At 39.0% G+C, this 20,905-nt stretch overlaps 1 protein-coding gene across 3 annotated transcripts in view; it reads left to right on the forward strand.

Moving 5' to 3' along the window:
* Window positions 1-20,905, forward strand: part of Cdk17 (cyclin dependent kinase 17) — a 78,007-nt gene that overhangs the window by 53,737 nt on the left and 3,365 nt on the right. For all 3 annotated transcript variants that reach the window (XM_029482418.1, XM_029482417.1, XM_021174696.2), the window contains 12 exons: window positions 1,959-2,092; window positions 3,534-3,659; window positions 7,165-7,221; window positions 8,286-8,400; window positions 9,430-9,524; window positions 10,141-10,203; window positions 12,122-12,245; window positions 15,589-15,709; window positions 18,155-18,252; window positions 18,772-18,877; window positions 19,641-19,683; window positions 20,503-20,593. In XM_029482418.1, the coding sequence (XP_029338278.1) occupies window positions 1,959-2,092; window positions 3,534-3,659; window positions 7,165-7,221; window positions 8,286-8,400; window positions 9,430-9,524; window positions 10,141-10,203; window positions 12,122-12,245; window positions 15,589-15,709; window positions 18,155-18,252; window positions 18,772-18,877; window positions 19,641-19,683; window positions 20,503-20,593 (1,173 nt within the window). The remainder of the gene's footprint in view (window positions 1-1,958; window positions 2,093-3,533; window positions 3,660-7,164; window positions 7,222-8,285; window positions 8,401-9,429; window positions 9,525-10,140; window positions 10,204-12,121; window positions 12,246-15,588; window positions 15,710-18,154; window positions 18,253-18,771; window positions 18,878-19,640; window positions 19,684-20,502; window positions 20,594-20,905) is intronic.

Consider the following 20,905-nt stretch of genomic DNA (forward strand, 5'->3'; position numbering starts at 1 on the left):
GCTTTCTCGTACAACCGAGGGCTGCCTGGAATGGTACCATCCACAGTCGGTTGGGTCCTCGCAAAGCAATTATTAACCAAAAAAGGTCACCACATGTTTTGCCTACAGAGCAGTCTGCTAGAGTCATTTTCTCAACTGACTTTCCCAGGTGACTCTAACTTGAGTCAAGTTGGCAAAAAAAAACTAATCAGTACAGTTAACCCCCTGTCACCTTGACAGACACATCATTATTAAATCCTAACCTTTCCTTTAGTGTTTTCCCCAAGATAGCATACTAATATAACTATTATGTAACTCTGAAACATAATATATCTTTAAAAGTTCCATAGTTTTAAAAAATATTCAAACACCTTTTAAAAATTCAGTCTTTAAAGTATCTTAAAACTCCAAAGTCTCTCAATTTGAGCTTCTGTAAAAAAAAATTTTTTTAAAGTTATACAGTTCTTGTCCCAAGAGGGAAAAGGCACGGCACAGTTCCAATAAGATCAGAGGAAATCCATCCTCTAACAGTGTAAATCAAAGCTCGTAGCTAAATGTTCAGCCTCTGGGACTCATTCATTCTCAGTCCTTGGGCTCCCGTGGTCTCGGGTGGCTCCACCTTGCCTTTGGTGCAGTCCACAGCACAAACAGCTAATGTCACAGGCTCAGGTTGATACTGTTCCACTCCTGCCATCCTTGGTGGTTTTCCCGAAGTGCTGGACTGTCCAGTATTTTGGAGTCTCCACTGTAACTTGGCTGTACAGTCAGCAGGGCATCAGCTAGCTGCTCTTCAGGGACTCCACGTGGTGCCGAGCCTCAGCATCTCTGCAGGAGTCCTTCAATCCTGGGGTCTGCACCACAGCTGAGGGGACACATCCACCAGTGGCCTCTCCTGGCCTCTCAGAGTGCCAAGCCTCAGCTACGCCTTCAATCCTGCAGCTCTCATGCTGCCCAAACTAGTAACACATGGGAGACGTTTACACATCACTGAGACTGGATGCCAGCTTGAGACGAAGCTTTGGCTCCCTCTGGTCCACAGCTCATTGTGGTGACCCTGAGGAAATGCTTCCCAGAAGATCTCACCTCAGTGGTGCTGAGGTCTCTTCATAGGCACAGCTGCCTTTCACTCTCAGCTGACCAGAAGCCACAGACTGTCCATCAGAGTCTAAGAGAAGCCTGATAGAGTGTCTGCTTCCTTCTGACCCTGCACGAGCCAGGCCTCCACCATCTGTGTTGCTCCCAGCATCTTACCTCCAGCGTGTTTCCACTGAGCAGCCTGTTAAGCTTCGAGCACTAATGGCACTTCCATCTTAAAACTTTCAAGCATTGCGACAATCTTTTCCCAGAACAACACAGTCAGGTCTGTCACAACAGTAGCCCACAACCCTGGTGCTGATTTCTCTGTTAATTTGCTTTCTGTTGCTATAAGGAACAACATAATCAACTTGGGGAGAAACCCCTTGCCTTACACATCTTTGTCACAGTACATCTTTGAGGGGAACCTGGGCAGGAATTCAAGCAGGGCAGGAACCTGGAGCCAGGAACTGAGGCAGAGACCGTGGAGAGGAACCTTACTTACTGGCTTGCTCAGCCTGCTTTCTTATACAAGTAAGGACCCATAATGGCTGGGTTCTCTCAGGTCAATCATTAATGGAGAAAATTCCCACAAGCTTGCCTGTAGGCAGTCTGATGGTGTCGTTTTCTCAGTTGACTTTCTCCTTCTTCTCAGATGACTCTAGCTTGTGCCAGGTTGACCCAAAACAACCAGCACAGCTGGCCTGAGATTTATCTCTCTGGTAAGGCATTTATGTTTTGATCTGGTAACTGCTTACATGCCTATGGATCTAGAACATAGATGACTTTCAATACTGTGACTTCTGTTTGTTGAGTCTCTCTATTTTACTTGTAATGATAATGAAGTGTACTGTTTAGTAAGATCTGACCTTTAAAGGTAAACAATGCCTCCTTTTCTGATATAGATATTGTTCATGAAAATCTGAAAATGGGATCAGATGGTGAGAGTGACCAAGCTTCTGGGACATCATCTGATGAAGTCCAGTCACCTACAGGTGTTTGCCTCAGAAATCGTATACATAGACGGATCTCAATGGAGGTAACCAGTTAAGAAAGTGGAAACACAACCATTGTGTGAATATTTGTGTTTGTAAAGGAACATGCGATGCTCGTTTGAAGCATCATGAAGGCAAATGGAACTCACACAAGAGCTGTTTCTTTGCCTTGGTGAGCTGTGGTCTGAATGTTTTTTTTTTTTTTTCCTAATTATCCCAATGCAAGTATACATTAATTACAGTTCACATTCTGCAGAAAACCTTTCCTTGTTTTTTGTTTTCTGTTTTTTGAGACAGGGTTTCTCTGTGTAGCCCTGGCTGTCCTGGAACTCACTCTGTAGACCAGGCGGGCCTCGAACTCAGAAATCCGCCTGCCTCTGCCTCCCAAGTGCTGGGATTAAAGGCGTGCGCCACCACCGCCAGGCTAGAAAACCTTTTCTTAATCACACCTTTATGGTACTCACCTGAACACTTCATATAGTTTATATAAATAAACTAGAACTAGCTTGTTTTCTTACTTGGCTAGTTTCTCCTTTATGGTACATTGTATCTATATATTCACATGATACATTTATCATAAATATAAAAGAAGAACTGGGGACTGGAGAGATGGCTTAGCAGTTCAGAGCAGCGCTGCTCCTGCAGAAGAACCCAGGTTCAGCCCTCAGTGCACCGAGGGGCCCCGATGCTCCCTTCTGGCCTCTGAGGGTGCTGGACAGAAATGGTTCACATATATACAAGTTGACAAAAAAAATTCATGCACATAAAGAAATACTGAAAACAACCCAAGCAATTCATTTCTTTAAAGATGTCTGTCAGAGTTTTATGGACAGAAGTTTTGTCATGACTCTTACTATTTCAGCATACCCTGTAAGTTAAAAGCTTTCTGCAAAGATATTGAATATGCTTTAAGATAAAATTTTAGGGGCTAAAGAGATGGTTCAGCACTTGCCAGCAAGCCTGGCAATGTGAGCTCAGTCTCTGGAGGCCGTGTAGTGGAGGGAGAGAACTGACTCCTGCAGACTGTCTTCCAGTTGTGTAAGAGCTCACACCCTGTGGCAGACTGCTTATGTCTGCATGGAGAAGAATTTCAAAGCAAAGTTCCACTCGAATTTGGTAAAAAACCTATTGCGTCTTTTAAAACTATTTATATCAAACCATATCGCCTGCCTTTGATTATGATAAGTATTCTTGCCTTAAGTAACTTTGTAACTGCAAGCCAGCTCCAGTCGTTTATCACTAAAGAATAATGTGGGGGCTGGAGAGATGGCTGAGCAGTTCTGTGTTCAATTCCCAGCAACCACATGGTGGCTCACAACCATCTGTAACAAGATCTGGCACCCTCTTCTGGAGTGTCTGAAGACAGCTACAGTGTACTCATATGCATAAAATAAATAAATAAATCTTAAAAAAAAAAAAAAAAGGAATAATGTGCCTGGGCCCACGTCTTCCCAAATCTAATGCCCTGCTCCCTTATCTGCATAGGACTTGAATAAGCGGCTATCGCTGCCTGCAGACATCAGGATACCTGATGGCTACCTGGAGAAGCTGCAGATCAGCAGCCCACCCTTTGACCAGCCCATGAGCCGCAGGTCCCGCAGAGCTTCCTTAGTAAGTTTTTGGCCTTGGCTGTGCCGTGAGGATGGCTTGCTTGCTTTTCCTCCTTGTCCTTGAGTCTTTTCCCTTCATCCCTCCCTCCTCCTCTCTCTCCCTTGCTCCTTCCCTTTCTTTTCTTCCTTCCTCTCCTTTTTGCCCTTTCATGACTTTTTTAAACCCAGAGGTTTGCACGTACCAGGCAAAGTACTCTGCCATTTGGTTGTACCCCAGCCCTGTAGTTAATTTTTATATGTAAAATTTAAATCACTCACGTAGTTGTAGCACATTATTGTCTACATTTTGTCATTTTTCATACTTAGAGTATCCTGGAACAGCACTTGAGTTGTATCTTACTTTTGAATGTATCTGCTGGCTATGTGTGCACCATGCATGCCGGATGTGCAGCTGGGTGGTAATGCTAGAGGCGCAGCAGAGTGCCCAGGCCTAGCTTTACAGCTCAGTGTGTTTGTGGTGTTGTCATCCTGTGTGGCCAGATGAATAAATGAATGCTTTAGACACTCTCCTGCTACTTTTCTCTTGACTTAATACTCCTCATTCCTCACCTTACTCATAATTCCTGCCCTCTGATAACAAAGGTGGTTTTACACACATGGTCATACTGTCTCAGTTATACCCTTTCGTACTGTGATTTTATATCTGAGCCTTCTTATTCATAAGCATGTTCATGTTGTTTCTGAAGTATTTAATACTTTATTTTCATTGACAGAGGGTTTTGCTAGTCTGGAATTAACCTGTAAATCAGGCTGGTCTGACATACCACTTACATGGTCTGACATACCTTAAGGGCTGGGATTACAAACCTGTTCTACAATACCTGAATCTGTTTCCTACATACTCTCACTCAATCTTTGAACTTTATGTAGTTATGAATATATGTTATAAAATGTGCTTATACAAATATGCAAAAAGTTTGTATATTATATAAAGCTGCTGTAATATTTTAAAAAAATCTAAAAGCTACTGTTCTGTTACAAAATCACAGCATGCATGTACGTATGCAAATGTACTTCTGTAGTTTCTGTGTGTTGTTCAGTGTTAAGTGTGAGCCCATCTGTTTTGTTGTATGTGGTCACACTCTGTTCGCATTGTATGCACAGCTGTATAAGTGTACTACCCTTTCTGAGTGTTAGACTTCATCATCCTCCATGGTCTCCAAGCTTGGTCTTTGGCTCTGTCATGTCGGCTTTGTCACCATTCCTATATGGGTTTGTTTATGTTACTAGAGACAAAGTAAAAGCTCCCATAGTGCCTGCTACCTAATTTACAAGTTACACTGTTAGAGGTTGGCTTACCATAAGTTATAATTTATCTTATATATAATGTTTTAATATTTGTATGCCTTTGTTGTAAGGGTCACCTGAACAGGGATTTGCTTGGGCTGTGAAAAGTTATTTCTTGAAGTAATGAAGTCACAAAATAGATTATTCTCTTGGAGTGAATTACCATAAAAATCTTTATTTGTATAATGACCAAGTTATGGAGTCTTGATAGTGTTTTAAAATGTAAGGCGCCTAGAGCCATTTCTAAGTCTCTATGATGCCTGTTAAGTTTTCTCTATCCCTAAAAGAATCCAGGGTAGACTGAGTGCACATTGTTAACTCAGGAAAGCAGGGATGGCGCCTGTCTTCTGCTTGTGCTTAGCACCTGGCGTTGTCCCAAGCAAATGTGTGGAGTAAATGCGCTTTGTCGTTTGTCCTCGGAATGATCTCTGTAGGAGAGTGTTGACACGCTGCCGACTGTTGTTAATCTGTCATGTGCAACAGATGCATGTGCAGGCTACGTTTTCTAAAAATTACACTTAAAAGTTCATTAACTGCTATTTGGATGTAATCATTGAGTCTACTAAGTTCAAAATTCTGTGAGGGGCTTGGGCTTGTGTGTCTGATTCTCTGAACCAGAATCTGTCTGACAGCCACTTGACCAGTGTAAGACATTCTGTCTGAGTTCCCTGACTAACTATGTGGATGGAACTCAGTAATACTGTTTATTTTTGTACACTAACTACTTGTTCAAACATAACTTTCATAATTACAGTTTACTATTCGCTTTCTCTTCTAGATATATGTTTATTTTTAATTGGCATATTCTGCATATTTATGGGGTACGGTGTAATTTCAATACTTGGGTACAGAGTGCTTTGATTAGAGTAAGCAGCATATATACCACCAACTATTTATTTCTTTGTGAGGAATATTTATATTAGATATTTGACATACACAATTATTGTTGACTATAGTTACTTTGTGTGTATATATACATTTAAATGTGCATGTGTATTTGTGAACTTGTGCACATGAACATGTATTTGTGTGTGAGGTATATACTAATAATGTTCTAAAGAGCGACTCTGTAATATCAATTTCTGATACATCTGTTATATCTTATTCCAATATGTACTTGGTATTAGTAATTTCTAAAATATTTTCTTTATATAGCTTTCATTTTGTTGACAGTACCTTATAGCAGACCTCAATATTTTTGTCATAATCACTACTGGACCAAATGTTCCCAGAGTATGGTAGAATTCGTTCACTATAACAAGATGAGTGAATTAAGAAGTCACTGTTCCTGAGAGGAAAAAGTTTAGCTTACACTTAACATTTTCCCATGTGCCTTCCATTGTTGATAATTGTATTTTAGAATATAGGTGCTTACTGTTTTGTTCATATTACTTTGAATTTATTCTCAATGTAGTGTTGTTCTCTCTGTAAAAAAGAACAAGAAAAACTCACTGCCACTTAAATGAAAATATCTGAATTCTAAAGATATCCATGTATAAACAATTTTCATATAGTTTCTATGACCTTGGTAATGAGCTTTTTACTTAACTTTTACTAAAAAATAGTCCAGAATCCAGCTGTCACGGGTCAGATACCTTCTATAATGACAGTATCTTATATAATCCTTAAATATTTATTGCATTTTCTAAGTTGAAATTTAAAGCTTCCCTTGTATTTGAAATGTAGTTCTGTTGTAATTTTACCCAACTTTTTCATCATCATTAATACGGAGTCATACATAAGGTAGATAGAATGGTTCTAAAACTTGAGTTTTCTAAATTTTTTTCCATAAAAATACCATATACATATAAAAAAAACATTAGGAGAAAAAAACCCACTAAATCATCAGTAATACCACCTGTGAATAAAAGTTTTAGTTTGCTAAAACTACATTGAATAGTGTTGTAATATGGTTTTTCGCATGGCATGTGTGCATCATAATATAACACGACTCTGAGAACAGTTCCTGTGGAGACGTCTGCAGACTCGTGAGGGTTCAAATGCCTGTGACACTTAAAAGTCCTAGAGGTTTAAATGTTCATTAGCAGAAAATCAGCTGGCTCTTGTAAAGACTATTTTAATTGTAAACTCTGATGTTTTAACATCAAGTGCATTTTAAAACTTGACAAGTGTTCAACAATTTCATACTTGTTAGAGTTAGAAGATAAAGAAGTAAAGTTTTAAGAATAGGTGCTAAATTCCTAATTGTTTGCTTTCAGTCAGAAATTGGGTTTGGGAAAATGGAAACCTACATCAAATTGGAAAAGCTCGGAGAGGTAAGTATACTCTTTATTTTAAAAGCAAGGCATTTTCTTATTATCTAAACTCAATTAGGCCATAATCCTTCTCAACTTAGAAAAATAAAGGCTGTAGATATTATGTTAAAGACTATATACCAAATTCTGAAATGACCGACAGTACCTAAAAGACTATATACTGAATTCTGGAATGACCACTATTACCTAAAAGACTGTATACCGAATTCTGAAATGATCGCTATTACCTAAAAGATTATATACCTGACTCTGAAATGACCACTGTGAGCTAAAAGACTATATACCAAAATCTGGAATGACCACTATTATCTAAAAGATTATATACCAAATTCTGAAATGACCACTGTTACCTAAAAGAGTATATACCTGACTCTGAGATGACCGCTATTACCTAAAAGAGTATATACCTGACTCTGAAATGACAGCTATTACTTAAAAGTATATATATATATATATATATATATATATATATATACACACACACACATATATATATGTATACTAATTCTGCAATGACCACTATTACCTAAAAGATTATATACCTGTCTCTGAAATGACTATTACCTAACAGACTATATACCGAATTTTGAGATGACTGCTATTACCTAAAAGATTATATACTGAATTCTGAAATGACCGCTGTTACCTAAAATATCATATACCAATTTTGCAATGACCACTATTACCTAAGAGATTATTTACTGAATTCTGAAATGACCACTATTACCTAAAAGAGTATATACCTGACTCTGAGATGACTGCTATTACTTAAAAGAATATATATATACTGAATTCTGCAATGACCACTATTACCTAAAAGATTATATACCTGTCTCTGAAATGACTATTACCTAACAGACTATATACCGAATTTTGAGATGACTGCTATTACCTAAAGACTATATACTGAATTCACCATGTAGCCCCAGCTGCCCTGTAACTCACTATGTTGGCTAGGTTGGCTTCCGGGTCCGTCTGTCCCCCAAGTGCTTGAAGTAAAAGCATGCAGTACCGTGTTGGCAGCTGTCACATCTTAAAAATGTTCTTCAAAATATATTCTATAGGGTACATATGCAACAGTATATAAAGGAAGAAGTAAACTGACAGAAAATTTGGTGGCATTAAAAGAGATCCGCTTGGAACACGAAGAAGGTGCACCCTGTACAGCTATAAGAGAAGGTACAGTATTTACATAGAACTTTTGGTCCAAGTCACATTAGGAGTACTGTTTGTTAAAAAGTGCTCAGATATAAACACAATCAATGGCTGGAAGTCATTTTTTGGATCTTGCAAATGGTAGTTTTTAAAACCAAAGTACTCAACAGAAAGGGATCAGTCAATTGTATTATTGTATAACTTACAGTAAAATATTTACAAAGCCATTAAAATCTCTGACAGATATTGACCTAGAAAATTTTCTGTATTGTTATGGAGAGACCATGGTGACTATAAATTAGCTACATCAATAAATTTTACTAAATATAAGAAACAAATAGCATATATACATGACCATGTTGGTTTTTGTTTGTTTGTTTGTTTTTTGTTTATTTGGTTTTTCTAGACAGGGTTTCTCTGTATAGCTCTGGCTGTCCTGGAACTCACTTTGTAGACCAGGCTGGCCTCAAACTCAGAAATCCGCCTGCCTCTGCCTCTCGAGTGCTGGGATTAAACACGTGTGCCACCACATCCAGCGACCATGTTGTTTTTAAAAATCAGTTTTTTAAAATTAAAAATGTACACAGCGCATACAATATATTCCCCCACCCCCCATCTCCTACCAGTTCCTCCCTACTTCTTCACTCACCCAAATCCACATGTGCTTTTCTGTCTCATTAAAATACAGTAGATATAGAAATAATAAGATGAGATAGAAACAAACGGAGAAAAAATGGAGCCAAAGAAAAAGCACAAAGAACACGGAGTAAAAGGTACCCTGTGCTCTGTATCACAGTCAGTGTCAGAGCTTCCAACAGAGGGCAGGAAGTCAGGAGATGCCAGCTTGTAATATCGGGACGGTTTCAGGAAATACAGTATGAGACCCACAGCACACAACCAGAGGAGTCAACCTCGCTGCCTCCACTGTCAGTCCTGCTCTAACCTTTGGGCTTTATCTTAACCACAGTCAACTGTGGTTTAAAGCTTCTCGTTCCCATAGACTGCCTTCCACAGACTAAATTCCACTCCCCCCCCCCCTTGTTGTTTTTCCAGTTTCACTGTTAAAGGATTTAAAACATGCAAATATAGTAACCTTGCACGACATCGTTCACACAGACAAATCTTTGACTCTGGTCTTTGAGTACCTGGTAAGTATTTAATACAATTTAGCATTCTATTTTGCTTTAATATAATAGAAAGTTGGACCTTCTAACAGCCTCAGGGACATTGTTGTTTAACTGTTGGCATTTAAATGCGGTGTAATGAATTCTGTATGTTTCTTTGAAAAGCAACTTAGTTTTAAAAATTAAATGCCCCAAGGGAGAGGGGAGGTCTGATGGGGTAGGGGCAAGGGTGGGGACATCCTCTTGGAGACGGCGGCGGTTGGGGGAGGTATGGGATGAGGAACAGTCAGAGGGCAGACTGGGACTGGGTGGGGGTGGGGGTATAAAGACTGGACTGTAAAAAAAGATTAAAGAATAAAAAAAATAATAATAAAAAAAATTAAACACCATTAGGCTGGGCAGATGGCTCTGTGGGTAGAGGTGTTTACCACCGTGACTGACAGCTTGTTCTGTACCTGGGGCTTCCATAGACTAGAGTCAGCTCCCTGGAGTTGTCCTTGGACCCCCACATGCATGCCATGACACATATGTGTGTACCCCAACATATAAATAAATACTTTAAAAAAGAAAAAAGCTCTCAAGGTAACCAGCCATGCTGTCCCAAAACCGTGTCACGTGCTAAAGTGCCGCATCTTTTCAGGACAAAGACCTGAAGCAATACATGGATGACTGTGGGAACATCATGAGCATGCACAATGTCAAGGTATGTTGTCCATGCACTTCTGAGCCCGTGTCAGCACAGCTGGACTGGATCGCCCAGGCACATAGACTGGCCTCATAAGTTGTTTCCCATCGGCGTGGTTGGGTTACTACCATCTAAGCATATTTAGTCAGCATCTGTTGACTGTGCTATAGCTGTTAGAAAACCAGACCCTTTGGAGTGCTGCTTTGCTTTAAAGGTCTTTTACATTTTTGACATTTTCTTTGACAACAATTTATTCTCTTATGTAGGATGGATATCCTAGTCTGTTCTGGATAAAAAGCCCTTAAAATAAATACAAATGTTGGGTACATACTGTGAAAGACCCTTTGAAAAATAAACGTCACTCATGTATTGAAAGAAGTATTTAAAATAGTCAATTGGACAAGGTCAGAAACGTATAGGTATCTTGATTGCTGTGCTAGAAATAGAGATCTGTGTGATCAGAAGAAAATCGATATGTTTTCGTAGTGTTAGTTATCTAAGAATTGGAGTAACTCTGGAGAAGTTTGCTAAGACAGCTACTATCGGATGAAACTCAAAAGTTATTTAACATAAAAGCATTTAACATAGCTGAATTTTCACAATAGATATCTTTGACCTAACTGGCATACCCTATTTTTTTTTTTATCAAAGATTTATTTATGCAAAATCAATAGTTCCTGGAAACCTATTTTGGAAGAAGGCAGTGTGTCATGTGTGGTTGAGATATTTCTAATTCTGTAGGTAGTAAATTTAACATTTTCTTTAAATAGTAATTTGGTAGAAATAGAGGAAAGCCAGTTTGTTACTAACAGAGTGCTCTGAAGACGGGCATTGCTAAGACCAGGATTTTGAATAGATTTTCATACATTCTATGAGGTTTTTTTTTAATATTTCATCATATTTTATAAAATGTTATGAATAGCATTTATATATTTTTGTTTTGCTAATTTTGCTTTCTCTACTTAGAGCAATAATTTGGAAAGAGAATAGAGTTTAGCTGTCATAATTTGATAAAGGTTTGCAAAATTCCTGCTTTTTAAGTTAGGTCCAAGTGGCGGCTGTAAGGTGGAATGCATTTTATTGTCTGGCTGTTGAAATTACACTTAAGGTTTTCCGAAGATAGAATGTGACAGATACTGAGATAATAATTCTGGAGTTCTCAGAACATAGCAATGCCGACTCTGGGAACTGCTTCTGAGAATTCATTCGGGCCTCTCCACATCCTCTGCCATGACCCGAAGACACTGCATCTTCTGTGTGCAGCCTCCCTTTTCTAACCACAAAGACTCAAAACGCTTTCCTTCTTCTCAAATACACAAAAGCCCTTAGCCATTAACCTTACAGGAGTCCCTTTCTCGTCGTTCAGAGTACAATAGTGCCAGGGCCCCTTTCTGAGTCACAGTGGAGTTTGAAGAGTGAGTAGGAGGCGCTCAAAGTCAAGTGCCCAGGAGGTGGGTGAGGAGCCGCTTATTTTTATAGCAAATGGCTTGCCAGAGCTAAACAGCACTTTTCTCTTCTGATAGCCTGGCTCTTCTGAAAAACCATCAAATATGATGCCCTTTTAAGGTGATGCTGCTGCAGATCAGGGAAGTGTTTGTGTATGTGTGTGTGTGCGCGCACGCGCGCCTGTGCGTGCATTGGAAGGAGAAATCAGTGACAGGGTTTGCTTGGTTGTTACAACAGAATTTTATAATCAAACTATAGGCCTCTAACCAATGAACTGCTGTTATTCAAAGTTTTATTTGTAGTGTTTATTTTCCTGGTTCTCATTGGGTTAAAAACTAGTTGATGTTTTAAATTGAACAATGAACAATCAAATTCAGAAAATAGCTGCAAGAGGAAAAGATGTCATTTTAATTGCTTTAATTGCTTGATTTTTCTTTATAGCAAGACCTGTTACATTATCTGTAAGACTGCTTTTCATTTGTTTCTGTAGCTGTTCCTGTACCAAATTCTCCGCGGTCTGGCATATTGCCATAGAAGAAAAGTGTTGCACCGGGACTTGAAACCACAGAACCTTCTCATTAATGAGAGAGGAGAACTAAAGCTGGCTGACTTTGGTATGGAGAGATAAGATAGTCATTATTACTTCCAGGTGGCTAAGCGAGAAGACCACTGATGTCACAGAGTGTCATCAATTTTCTGTGTGTTTTGACATGTTCTCTGTAGCTCAGAGATGTGTGATAGAATTTAGGTGAATGGTTTATTAGTGAGGAACACGCACGTGTTTCCAAGCATGCTGAGACCTCTAGAACTTCTAAGACTTTCCATGGTGTCTAAAGATAAACTCACACTCAGAATTACTGCTGCTCCTTGCTTTTTCCTGGGTCACTCTGCACTGAGGACTCAACACCAAGTAAGAAGTAGAGTCGCTGGTTCCTTGGTGTATTTGGGGGTATTCAGGGCGGGCATGTGTAGTCTTCACTGCTAACATTTTTAGGGGACAAGTGTCAGTTATACCTGGGATACTTGATCCTGCAGTAAAGTTTATTTTCCTAGAATATGTCATTACAATATTTCTTGTGATAAAATGAAGAATAAACATAAAACACATTGACCTCACACAGAAACAACAGTAATCTAAAGAGAAAGATTCGTAGGGGTCCTTTTCTTTCTTTCTTTTTAAAGAAACACCATTTTTTTCTAGGAAATTTGGGACCAATAGACTGACTGATTATTTAGACTTTAACATTTGGCTTTCTTAAAAATGAATTGTTGCCCTTCAGACCTGAGTTGGGCAGCTTTGTTGATATTTCATGGGTGTGGTGGCTTCCCTGACATTTCAGCAGATTTCCTGCTCCTCCCGCTTTTTCACTCTTTCCGTCCCCTCTTTGGAGTTGTTCCCTGAGCCTTAGATGCAGGAGCCGTGTCGTAGATGCACCAGTTGGGGGTGGGGCCATGTGCAGGGTCCTCCTTTTTCTCTTGGTCTCTATGAGGTTCATTCTTGTCATATGTATGTGAGCGATTACAAATTTGATTGCTGTCCTCTATATATCATGTATACTAAAGAAAATGATATCCAATTACCCTTTATTAACATGAAATTTAAAATAAGTGATAGGAATGTAAGTTTTTTTTTTTTTTTTGCCTTGGAAAATAACTTTTTATTAAGGTATTATTGCAGACAGCTTATGACTGGTGAGCACTTGAGGTTCACATCGTTTGTGTTTTTGAGTCAGGGTCTCACTGTGCAGCTACATTGTCCCCAACCTCATGATCATCCTGCCCCAGTCTCTGGAATTCCATGATTCTAGGACAGAGTTGCTGCACCTGATGGTGCCTTGTTTTTATTCTGTAAATAAACACCTTTCCATTTTCTCAGTGTTAGCTTACAGATACGGTAAATGTCACTGGCCCATGTAAATAGAAGCACTTGGCTTCTTAAGTTTGAAGCGCTTATGCCAGATCCCGAGAGCTGGAAGCTGCCTCTGAAAGGCCGCCCCCATATGCTGACCACAGCTGACTGCTTTTATTATCTGCTCGATGACTTCACTAGCTGCTGGATAGCCTTTTAGCTAATCTGATTTTATGCGTTCCGAAAATAAAACGCAGTAACATGCACTTCGCTTTTAGGAAGTAAACTTTTTTTATATTGAAAGAACATTTTTAGAGTAGCTTTGATTTTGAGTTATATACTTAGAATTTGAATTATTTTAATAAGTTATTTTAGTAACAAGTTAAAAACTCATTCTTACTTAATGCTGGATTTGCCCTGGCTATTCATGGACATTTGTTTATTTAGTACATTGTTTGTTTGAAAGGGATTTGCTGTGGCTACCTGAGATTGAAGCAGACGCTACAGGTTAATTTTGTATGCTTGTATAGATCCCGTCTCTACTTCCTGAGCATCGTTATGTCATTCCCTTACACTTGCCCCTGCACCCCCTCCCTCGATTTGCCAAGCTGCTTTTCGTGCAGCTTGTGTGGAATCATGCAAAGGGTGTGTCAAAGGCCATGGGAAATTTTTATCTGAAATATTTTGAATCTAGTATTTCATGCTTTTAGCCTCCAGAAAGCAAATCTCACAACACAGTCATCATGTTTCTGATTCTTGGCTTGTTGTTGTTGTTGTTGCATAGCAAATACATATATGGCTTCAAGTAATGAATGTTGTTTACTTTTGATTATTTCCGCTGTTAGTTGAGTCTCCCCCACCCCTACCCCTCCTTGATGGTGCTGGGGATCACAGTGAGAGACTTGAGTAAGATAGGCAAGCACTATCTCTGAACTACAGCCCTACCTTTTTTACTTACTCTTGATTCCTTTGAAAATGTCAATATTATACTCAGTGAAATTCACAAAAAAACAAGGTCACCGTGGTATAGTGACTCAAAAAACCAAGGAAGAGGAATCAGAGAGCTACCCTACATCTTGCTAATTACTAAAATGTGTGGAAAAATAATTTGTTGGGCATGACTGTATCAAGCTGGAATGCTAGGGTAATGATTTGTAATTAAAATAATGTCAGCATTACATTAATTTAATGAAGTGTTGAATTACTGTGTATGACATTTTTCTTCTTCAATTTTTTTCACAAGATACATAAAGTCTTACATAACAGCAATCTTAGCCTAAGTACCCTTGTTACTTGAAACAAAATATATGGTAAAAATAAGGTTATGTTTCTTCTTCAGATGTAAACTCAGTGACTACAATCTAGAGGCTAACTGGTGGAGCTAACTCTCCACCAGTGGCAAAGCAAGAAGGTTGGGAACCGATCTGTCTCTGAACACAGTGGAGTCCATACACGGTTGACAAGGCAGACAGTTGTTTACAGCAGTTGGTATTATCCCAGAGTATCAAGGCCTCTTATTCTGAAGTTATTCATATCATTTAGATCATTAAAATAGACAAAGACTGCTGAATTTTATTCCAGGGAAACTGCCTAATAGGTTCAAGGAAATTGCCAGTAAAATCCAACTGATCGTATACCAATGATTTTGAGGTTTAAAATTTTAAAACATAGTATAGTAAAACAAACAAACAAACAAACAAACAAAAACATGTGATTTGAGTTAAAAAGTGATAGCTAGCTTATAACGGTAGCAAGTAAACTGCGCCTCAGCATCACTGACCTATTTTGGGTTAATTCCAGTGGGAAATAATTCCGGCATCCTGACTCATCAACAGAAAATATCTTAAGTTTAGATGAACTCAGACAGACACTGCACCAGCCTTGTCTCTCGCTGTATAATTACTGTGTTCAGTTTAATTATATAATATTGACTTGGCCCAGGACTACATACACTCAACAGAGTTTATAAATCTACTTTTTTGAAGTTGCAGGAGGCTATAGAGTTGGCATCTCTTGAAATGGGTCATGGCGACAGTAGGGGCTAAGACCTTCAGCATGTTAATGGATCTCAGTCTTTTTAATTCTTCTGTTTTCTTTTCTCTGTAAAGGACTAGCCAGAGCCAAGTCAGTTCCCACAAAGACCTACTCAAATGAAGTTGTCACACTGTGGTATCGACCACCTGATGTGCTTCTTGGATCCTCAGAATACTCAACACAGATCGACATGTGGTAACTACAGATGCCATTGCCGTTTATAGTTTTGAAAGAGCATAGCTGTTAACAGGGCATACTGACAAATGCTTATTTTTAAAGAGTTATTTCAAAGAGTTTGAGCACTGAGTAAGAATTGAGGTGTGGAAATAAAACTATTTAAATTTAACTATAATCTACCGCTAATATTAGACTAACCATCTTATTCACATTAGTAGCCCATGCCTTTATCTCCTCCGTTAAGGAGGTGGGCACAGTAATGAGAAAGTCATTAAGCCTGATGGTATTAAGCCTGAATGAGCCAATGTGCAAAGAGCACTTTTTAGAGGAGTATGTGACACATAGCAATTCAAAAAGTATTGTTTAATATAGAAAATATACCTACTTTAAGTTGGTCTAAAACTAGTAATTAGAGTTTCAAAGATCTTCTTATGCATATTACATATATGTATATATGTGTTATAGATATATGTACATGTGTGTTCAAGTGCACTTGCCTGTACGTGCATACACAATGGAGGCCAAAGGTCAGCATGAAGCATGCTCAGATACCTCTTTTCACTTTTAAAAAGTTATTTATTTATTTATTTATTTGTCTATTTATTTATGTATTTATTTGAGGCAGTCTTCCATTGAACCTGGATAGACAGACTGGCCAGCACAACCTGGGGTCTGCCTGTCTCGGTTGGGTGTAGCACTGTGTGCATGGGTGCAGAGGATCTGGACTCAGCTTCTTCTCACGCTGTGTAAAAAGCACTCTAGCCACTGAGCCACGGCCAAGCCAGTAGATGCCTCAGTGCCCCTGTGCTTGGCTAACACCATCACTGCCTATGCACTACAAATTGCATTTCCTTGATCCAGTAGATAGAGTTTCATAGTCTATAAACTTCCCTTTCTAACTTAATCCGGCCTAGTTCTTAATCCAGATGTTTTCTTTTAGCAAAGTTGCTCTCTTTGCTGTTCGAGCAAGCAAGCCTGACTCTCCCAGCTCTGTTGAGGGCTCATCACAGTCTGCCCGTTGGCATGCTCCTCACCCAACAGGGCCACACTTAGAAATTAATTCCCCGGGGTTTGTCCTCAGTCCTTTCCTGAGCGGGCCTGGCCTCAGAGGCAGCTCCTTTCTCAATCGTGGCTGTGTTTATCATGTACTCCTTATGTCCTGATAAGTTAATGCTGGTTTTCCTGTCTTGAGCAATTGCATAGAATCTCATTTGTAGGACTTTTTTCCGTAGTTCTGATATGTATAAGATAAAATTTATAGTTTTACCTAGTTTAACTGTGGTGGTTTTGAGGCACTAAGTTCATTACACTGTTGTACAACCATCTCCACTATCCATCTTTTTAAAATTCCAAAAATTTACTCTTTTAACTGAAACTTTACCTGTTGGACAACCATTCTTCCAATTTTCCTTGGAAACCGGGTCACTACTTCTTCTCTCTGAATGTGCCTGTCCCGAGTACCCCATGCAAGTGAGATTCTGCCATACTTGTCTGCCTTTTGCTGACTTACTCAGCTCTTCTCGGTTACCATGGCGTCTTCATCGTCCATCAGCACTGTCTGTAGTGAGTCTCCTCACGTCCTTGTGCATACACACCACACTTTGTGTACTTGTTCGGCACTTGAGTCTCTTCCGTCACCACTGTAAGTGATGCTGCTTTGACGGGGATGTACCTAGCGTTTCACGACGCTGCATTGGGCTCTCTTGCTTATTTACCCAAAAGTGAGATCGCGGGCCATAGCAATTGTATTTTTAAATGTTGAGGGATCATCATACTGCTTCCTATAACAACGTGCCATTTTATTTCCCATGTACTATGTTCAGTTTTGTGAAGTTTTACTGCCTGTGAGCAGTGCTGTGGAAGTACTGTGTCGCAACCTTCCATGGACCACCTAGTTCCCAAATGATAATGCCTGTTCTCTGAGCCTCGTCCTCCTCTTCCCGCCCTTACACAGTCCCTAGCCACAGCAATCTGCTATAGTCACTGCTTCCTGCATCGGGCATGAGTCACTTATTCACTTCTCTCTGAGCAAATCACTCATTTACTTCTCTCTGAATCATCTCCCTCTGAGCAAATCACTCATTCACTTCTCTCTGAGCGAATCATTCATTCACTTGACTCTGAGCTGCTGTAGCCACTGTCACCTCCCAGATTGCCATAGCGATAGTCAGCACTCCATCACTAGTAAGTGTTGTTTTATTCTTTAAGAATCTTACATAAAAGAAAGCTAGAGGTTTTAAGTGGGGAAAAGGATTAGTAGCATTAGTAGTAGTGAGATTGTAAATTTAATAAATTTGTTGGATTCAAAAGTATCTGTACAGAAAATTTTCTGGGAACCTGATCTAAAATTCTCCAGAACAGCAATCTTGAAAAAAAATTATCTTGTGCTAACCAATGGGTAAATGGATTGATTTTTTTTTTTCTTTCTCTCTCTCTCTTTTTTTTAAATGATGCATTTTAAAGGGGAGTTGGCTGTATTTTCTTTGAAATGGCTTCTGGAAGACCACTGTTTCCAGGGTCAACTGTGGAAGATGAACTGCATTTAATATTTCGACTACTAGGTAAGAAAGAAGTCTTTTTCCCATGATTCACACCTGCAGTTGACTAGTTAAATTAGGACTGTGTCGGTAAAGCATGCGTATAACATGTATCCATAGCTATTCTGATAAGAACTGCAGCTGGCTTACTTGTTACAGGGGATCTTCAAGCCAACTCAGTTAGCTTCATTTCATAAAGGTTTTAGGAAATAAGATTTGACCTTATACATATTATTAAGAGCTATTCCTAGTGTAGGTGATGCCATGAGGATAGAAAGGGAGTTTTATCTTATTTAGGGCATATTTTCATTGGCCCCAATCTACATGTATATATGTAGTATCCCTAAGTGTACACACAGTGTACACACACACACACACACATACACACACACACAAAATATTATTTTCATTTCAATTGAAAAAGTTAAATCATTTAATAAAAGTATGATGTTCTTAAGGATAGTTCTTACTTATGCCTGTTGATATATATGTTTGCATGCATATAATTTAAATGCTTATCATGAATTTATTCTTTTAATTCAGGAACTCCATCTCAGGAAACTTGGCCAGGTGTTTCTTCAAATGATGAATTCAAGAACTACAACTTCCCAAAATACAAGCCACAACCTCTAATTAATCACGCACCCAGGTATTTTTTTTCTTAAGTGAGAAGGGCAGACTCTCGTGACTCAGTACCCTCATTTGATTTTCAAGTTCATTCAATTTATCCCTTCCTTTGACATCAATGGCCAAGAACCACCAAAGCATGTAAATAGAATTGAGCTGTAAAGGGAATATAGAATACGTATATTAGAATTCCAGGGCTTATGTAGGTAGATCCACAAAGGTGAAGACAGCACTCCTGCCTAGGAGTTATATTGGCTATGTCATTGGTCTTTTAGCCATATTGCTGAAGTGTTTTTGAACTTAATACTTTATAGTAGCTATTGCTTAGCAGGTTGTTTTGTATAATCTTCTTGATGGATTATCTATTTTGAACGCCATTGATATATTTTGGGGTCACTGTCTCAATTTTTTAACCTATATGCTGGGACGGTGATATTTTGGTGTGTCTGCCTTCATTGACACACTGAATATTTGTACCCTATTTAAACTTTCCTTATAATAGAGGGTACTTTGGGGATAGAATGCTAACTTCAAAATTTCTATTAGTAATTTTTCTTGAATATTAAAATTGTGAATGGCAGTCTATTCATGATTTGTTCTCAATCAAATAGCAAGATGAACTTTTTAGGGATAAACAGAGTTGGGTCTTTGAAAGCAGTAAAGATAGTTATTTTAGGGCACTTAAATTTGGCAAATGGAAGCATATGGAAAATAATTTTATCTGAAAGGTTTCTATCATAAAAGAATAAATGGACACTTGTTTTGATTTATTTTTTTGTTTCTAGGTTAGATTCTGAAGGAATTGAATTGATAACAAAATTTCTTCAGGTAAGTCAATCTTATTTTATAAAGTTAAATGAATCAATAAGTGTCACTTTCCTCATAGGTAACCCCATCAAGTACTGTTGCAACAATAGGATGACTACTGTGCTTTTAGGATGCGTCAGCAGCTCAGAGCCATGTTCTTTGCAGCTCATGCTCTGTGCCCTCTGCTTCTTTGTGCTTCCTGCCATGGCGGATACTGCACTTTCAAATAGCACTCCTCCTCTGTTTTCCCCAGAGCAGGAAGAAGAGACGACAGGGTAGCCACATTAACTCTCTTATATCTCGAAAGCATAGGCTTTTCCCAAGTCTCACTGGCCAGAGCATTCATTGTAGAAACAAAACAACACAAAGAGAGTCTGGGATTTGGGGAGTTAGCCTCGACCTAGAACAGTCATGATTTGTCTGTTGGAGTTGGAAGCATGAACATCTTGAGCAAATCTAAGTTGTGTCATTAGGAGAGGAGCAATGGGCTTTATCTGCTGAGAATGTCGGCTGTAAAGGCACTGGGCATGCTTCTGTCAGTACATTTCACAGTTCACAAAGAAAAGGAGCATTAAAGATTGAATATTTTAATTTTTCACCACTTCAGAAAAATACAAGAATCTAATTTTTTATTTGGAGGCTTAGCTAGGAAATGTGGAATTGAGATAGAATTATTCTCCTACTTTGAGTGTATTGGGAGGATTCTAAAGTGATGTTAGAAAATTGTCATATTAAGTAATCAGGAGTTTTTAAAAGTACTTCTAAATACTAATTTACCCTCCTTCAACTTCTTACAGTAATTAGACAGAGGTTGATGAGCCACTTCTTGCTTTTTCACAGTATGAATCTAAGAAGAGGGTTCCAGCAGAAGAGGCCATGAAGCACGTGTACTTCCGCAGTCTGGGGCCGAGGATACATGCTTTACCCGAGAGTAAGGAGCCCTCACGCTCGTTCCTCTGTTCGTTTTTCTAGGGTTGAGGATCAGGAGGTTATGGAATTAAAAAGACGTGGTTGTTGATTTTTATACCTAAGATTTTAGTAATTTTTGTAATCAGATCATAATTTTTCCAAGGAAGTTTTTCTTGTCTTGTTTTCCTTGTTCATGTCTTGTAACTCTGAGTATGTTGTCTCTACTCATTAAGAAATCCATCATGCCGGGCGTGGTGGCGCACGCCTTTAATCCCAGCACTCGGGAGGCAGAGGCAGGCGGATTTCTGAGTTCGAGGCCAGCCTGGTCTACAAA

The sequence above is a fragment of the Mus caroli genome, chromosome 10 (genome assembly GCF_900094665.2).
Source record: "Mus caroli chromosome 10, CAROLI_EIJ_v1.1, whole genome shotgun sequence".
In the NCBI taxonomy this organism is placed as follows: Eukaryota; Metazoa; Chordata; class Mammalia; order Rodentia; family Muridae; genus Mus; species Mus caroli.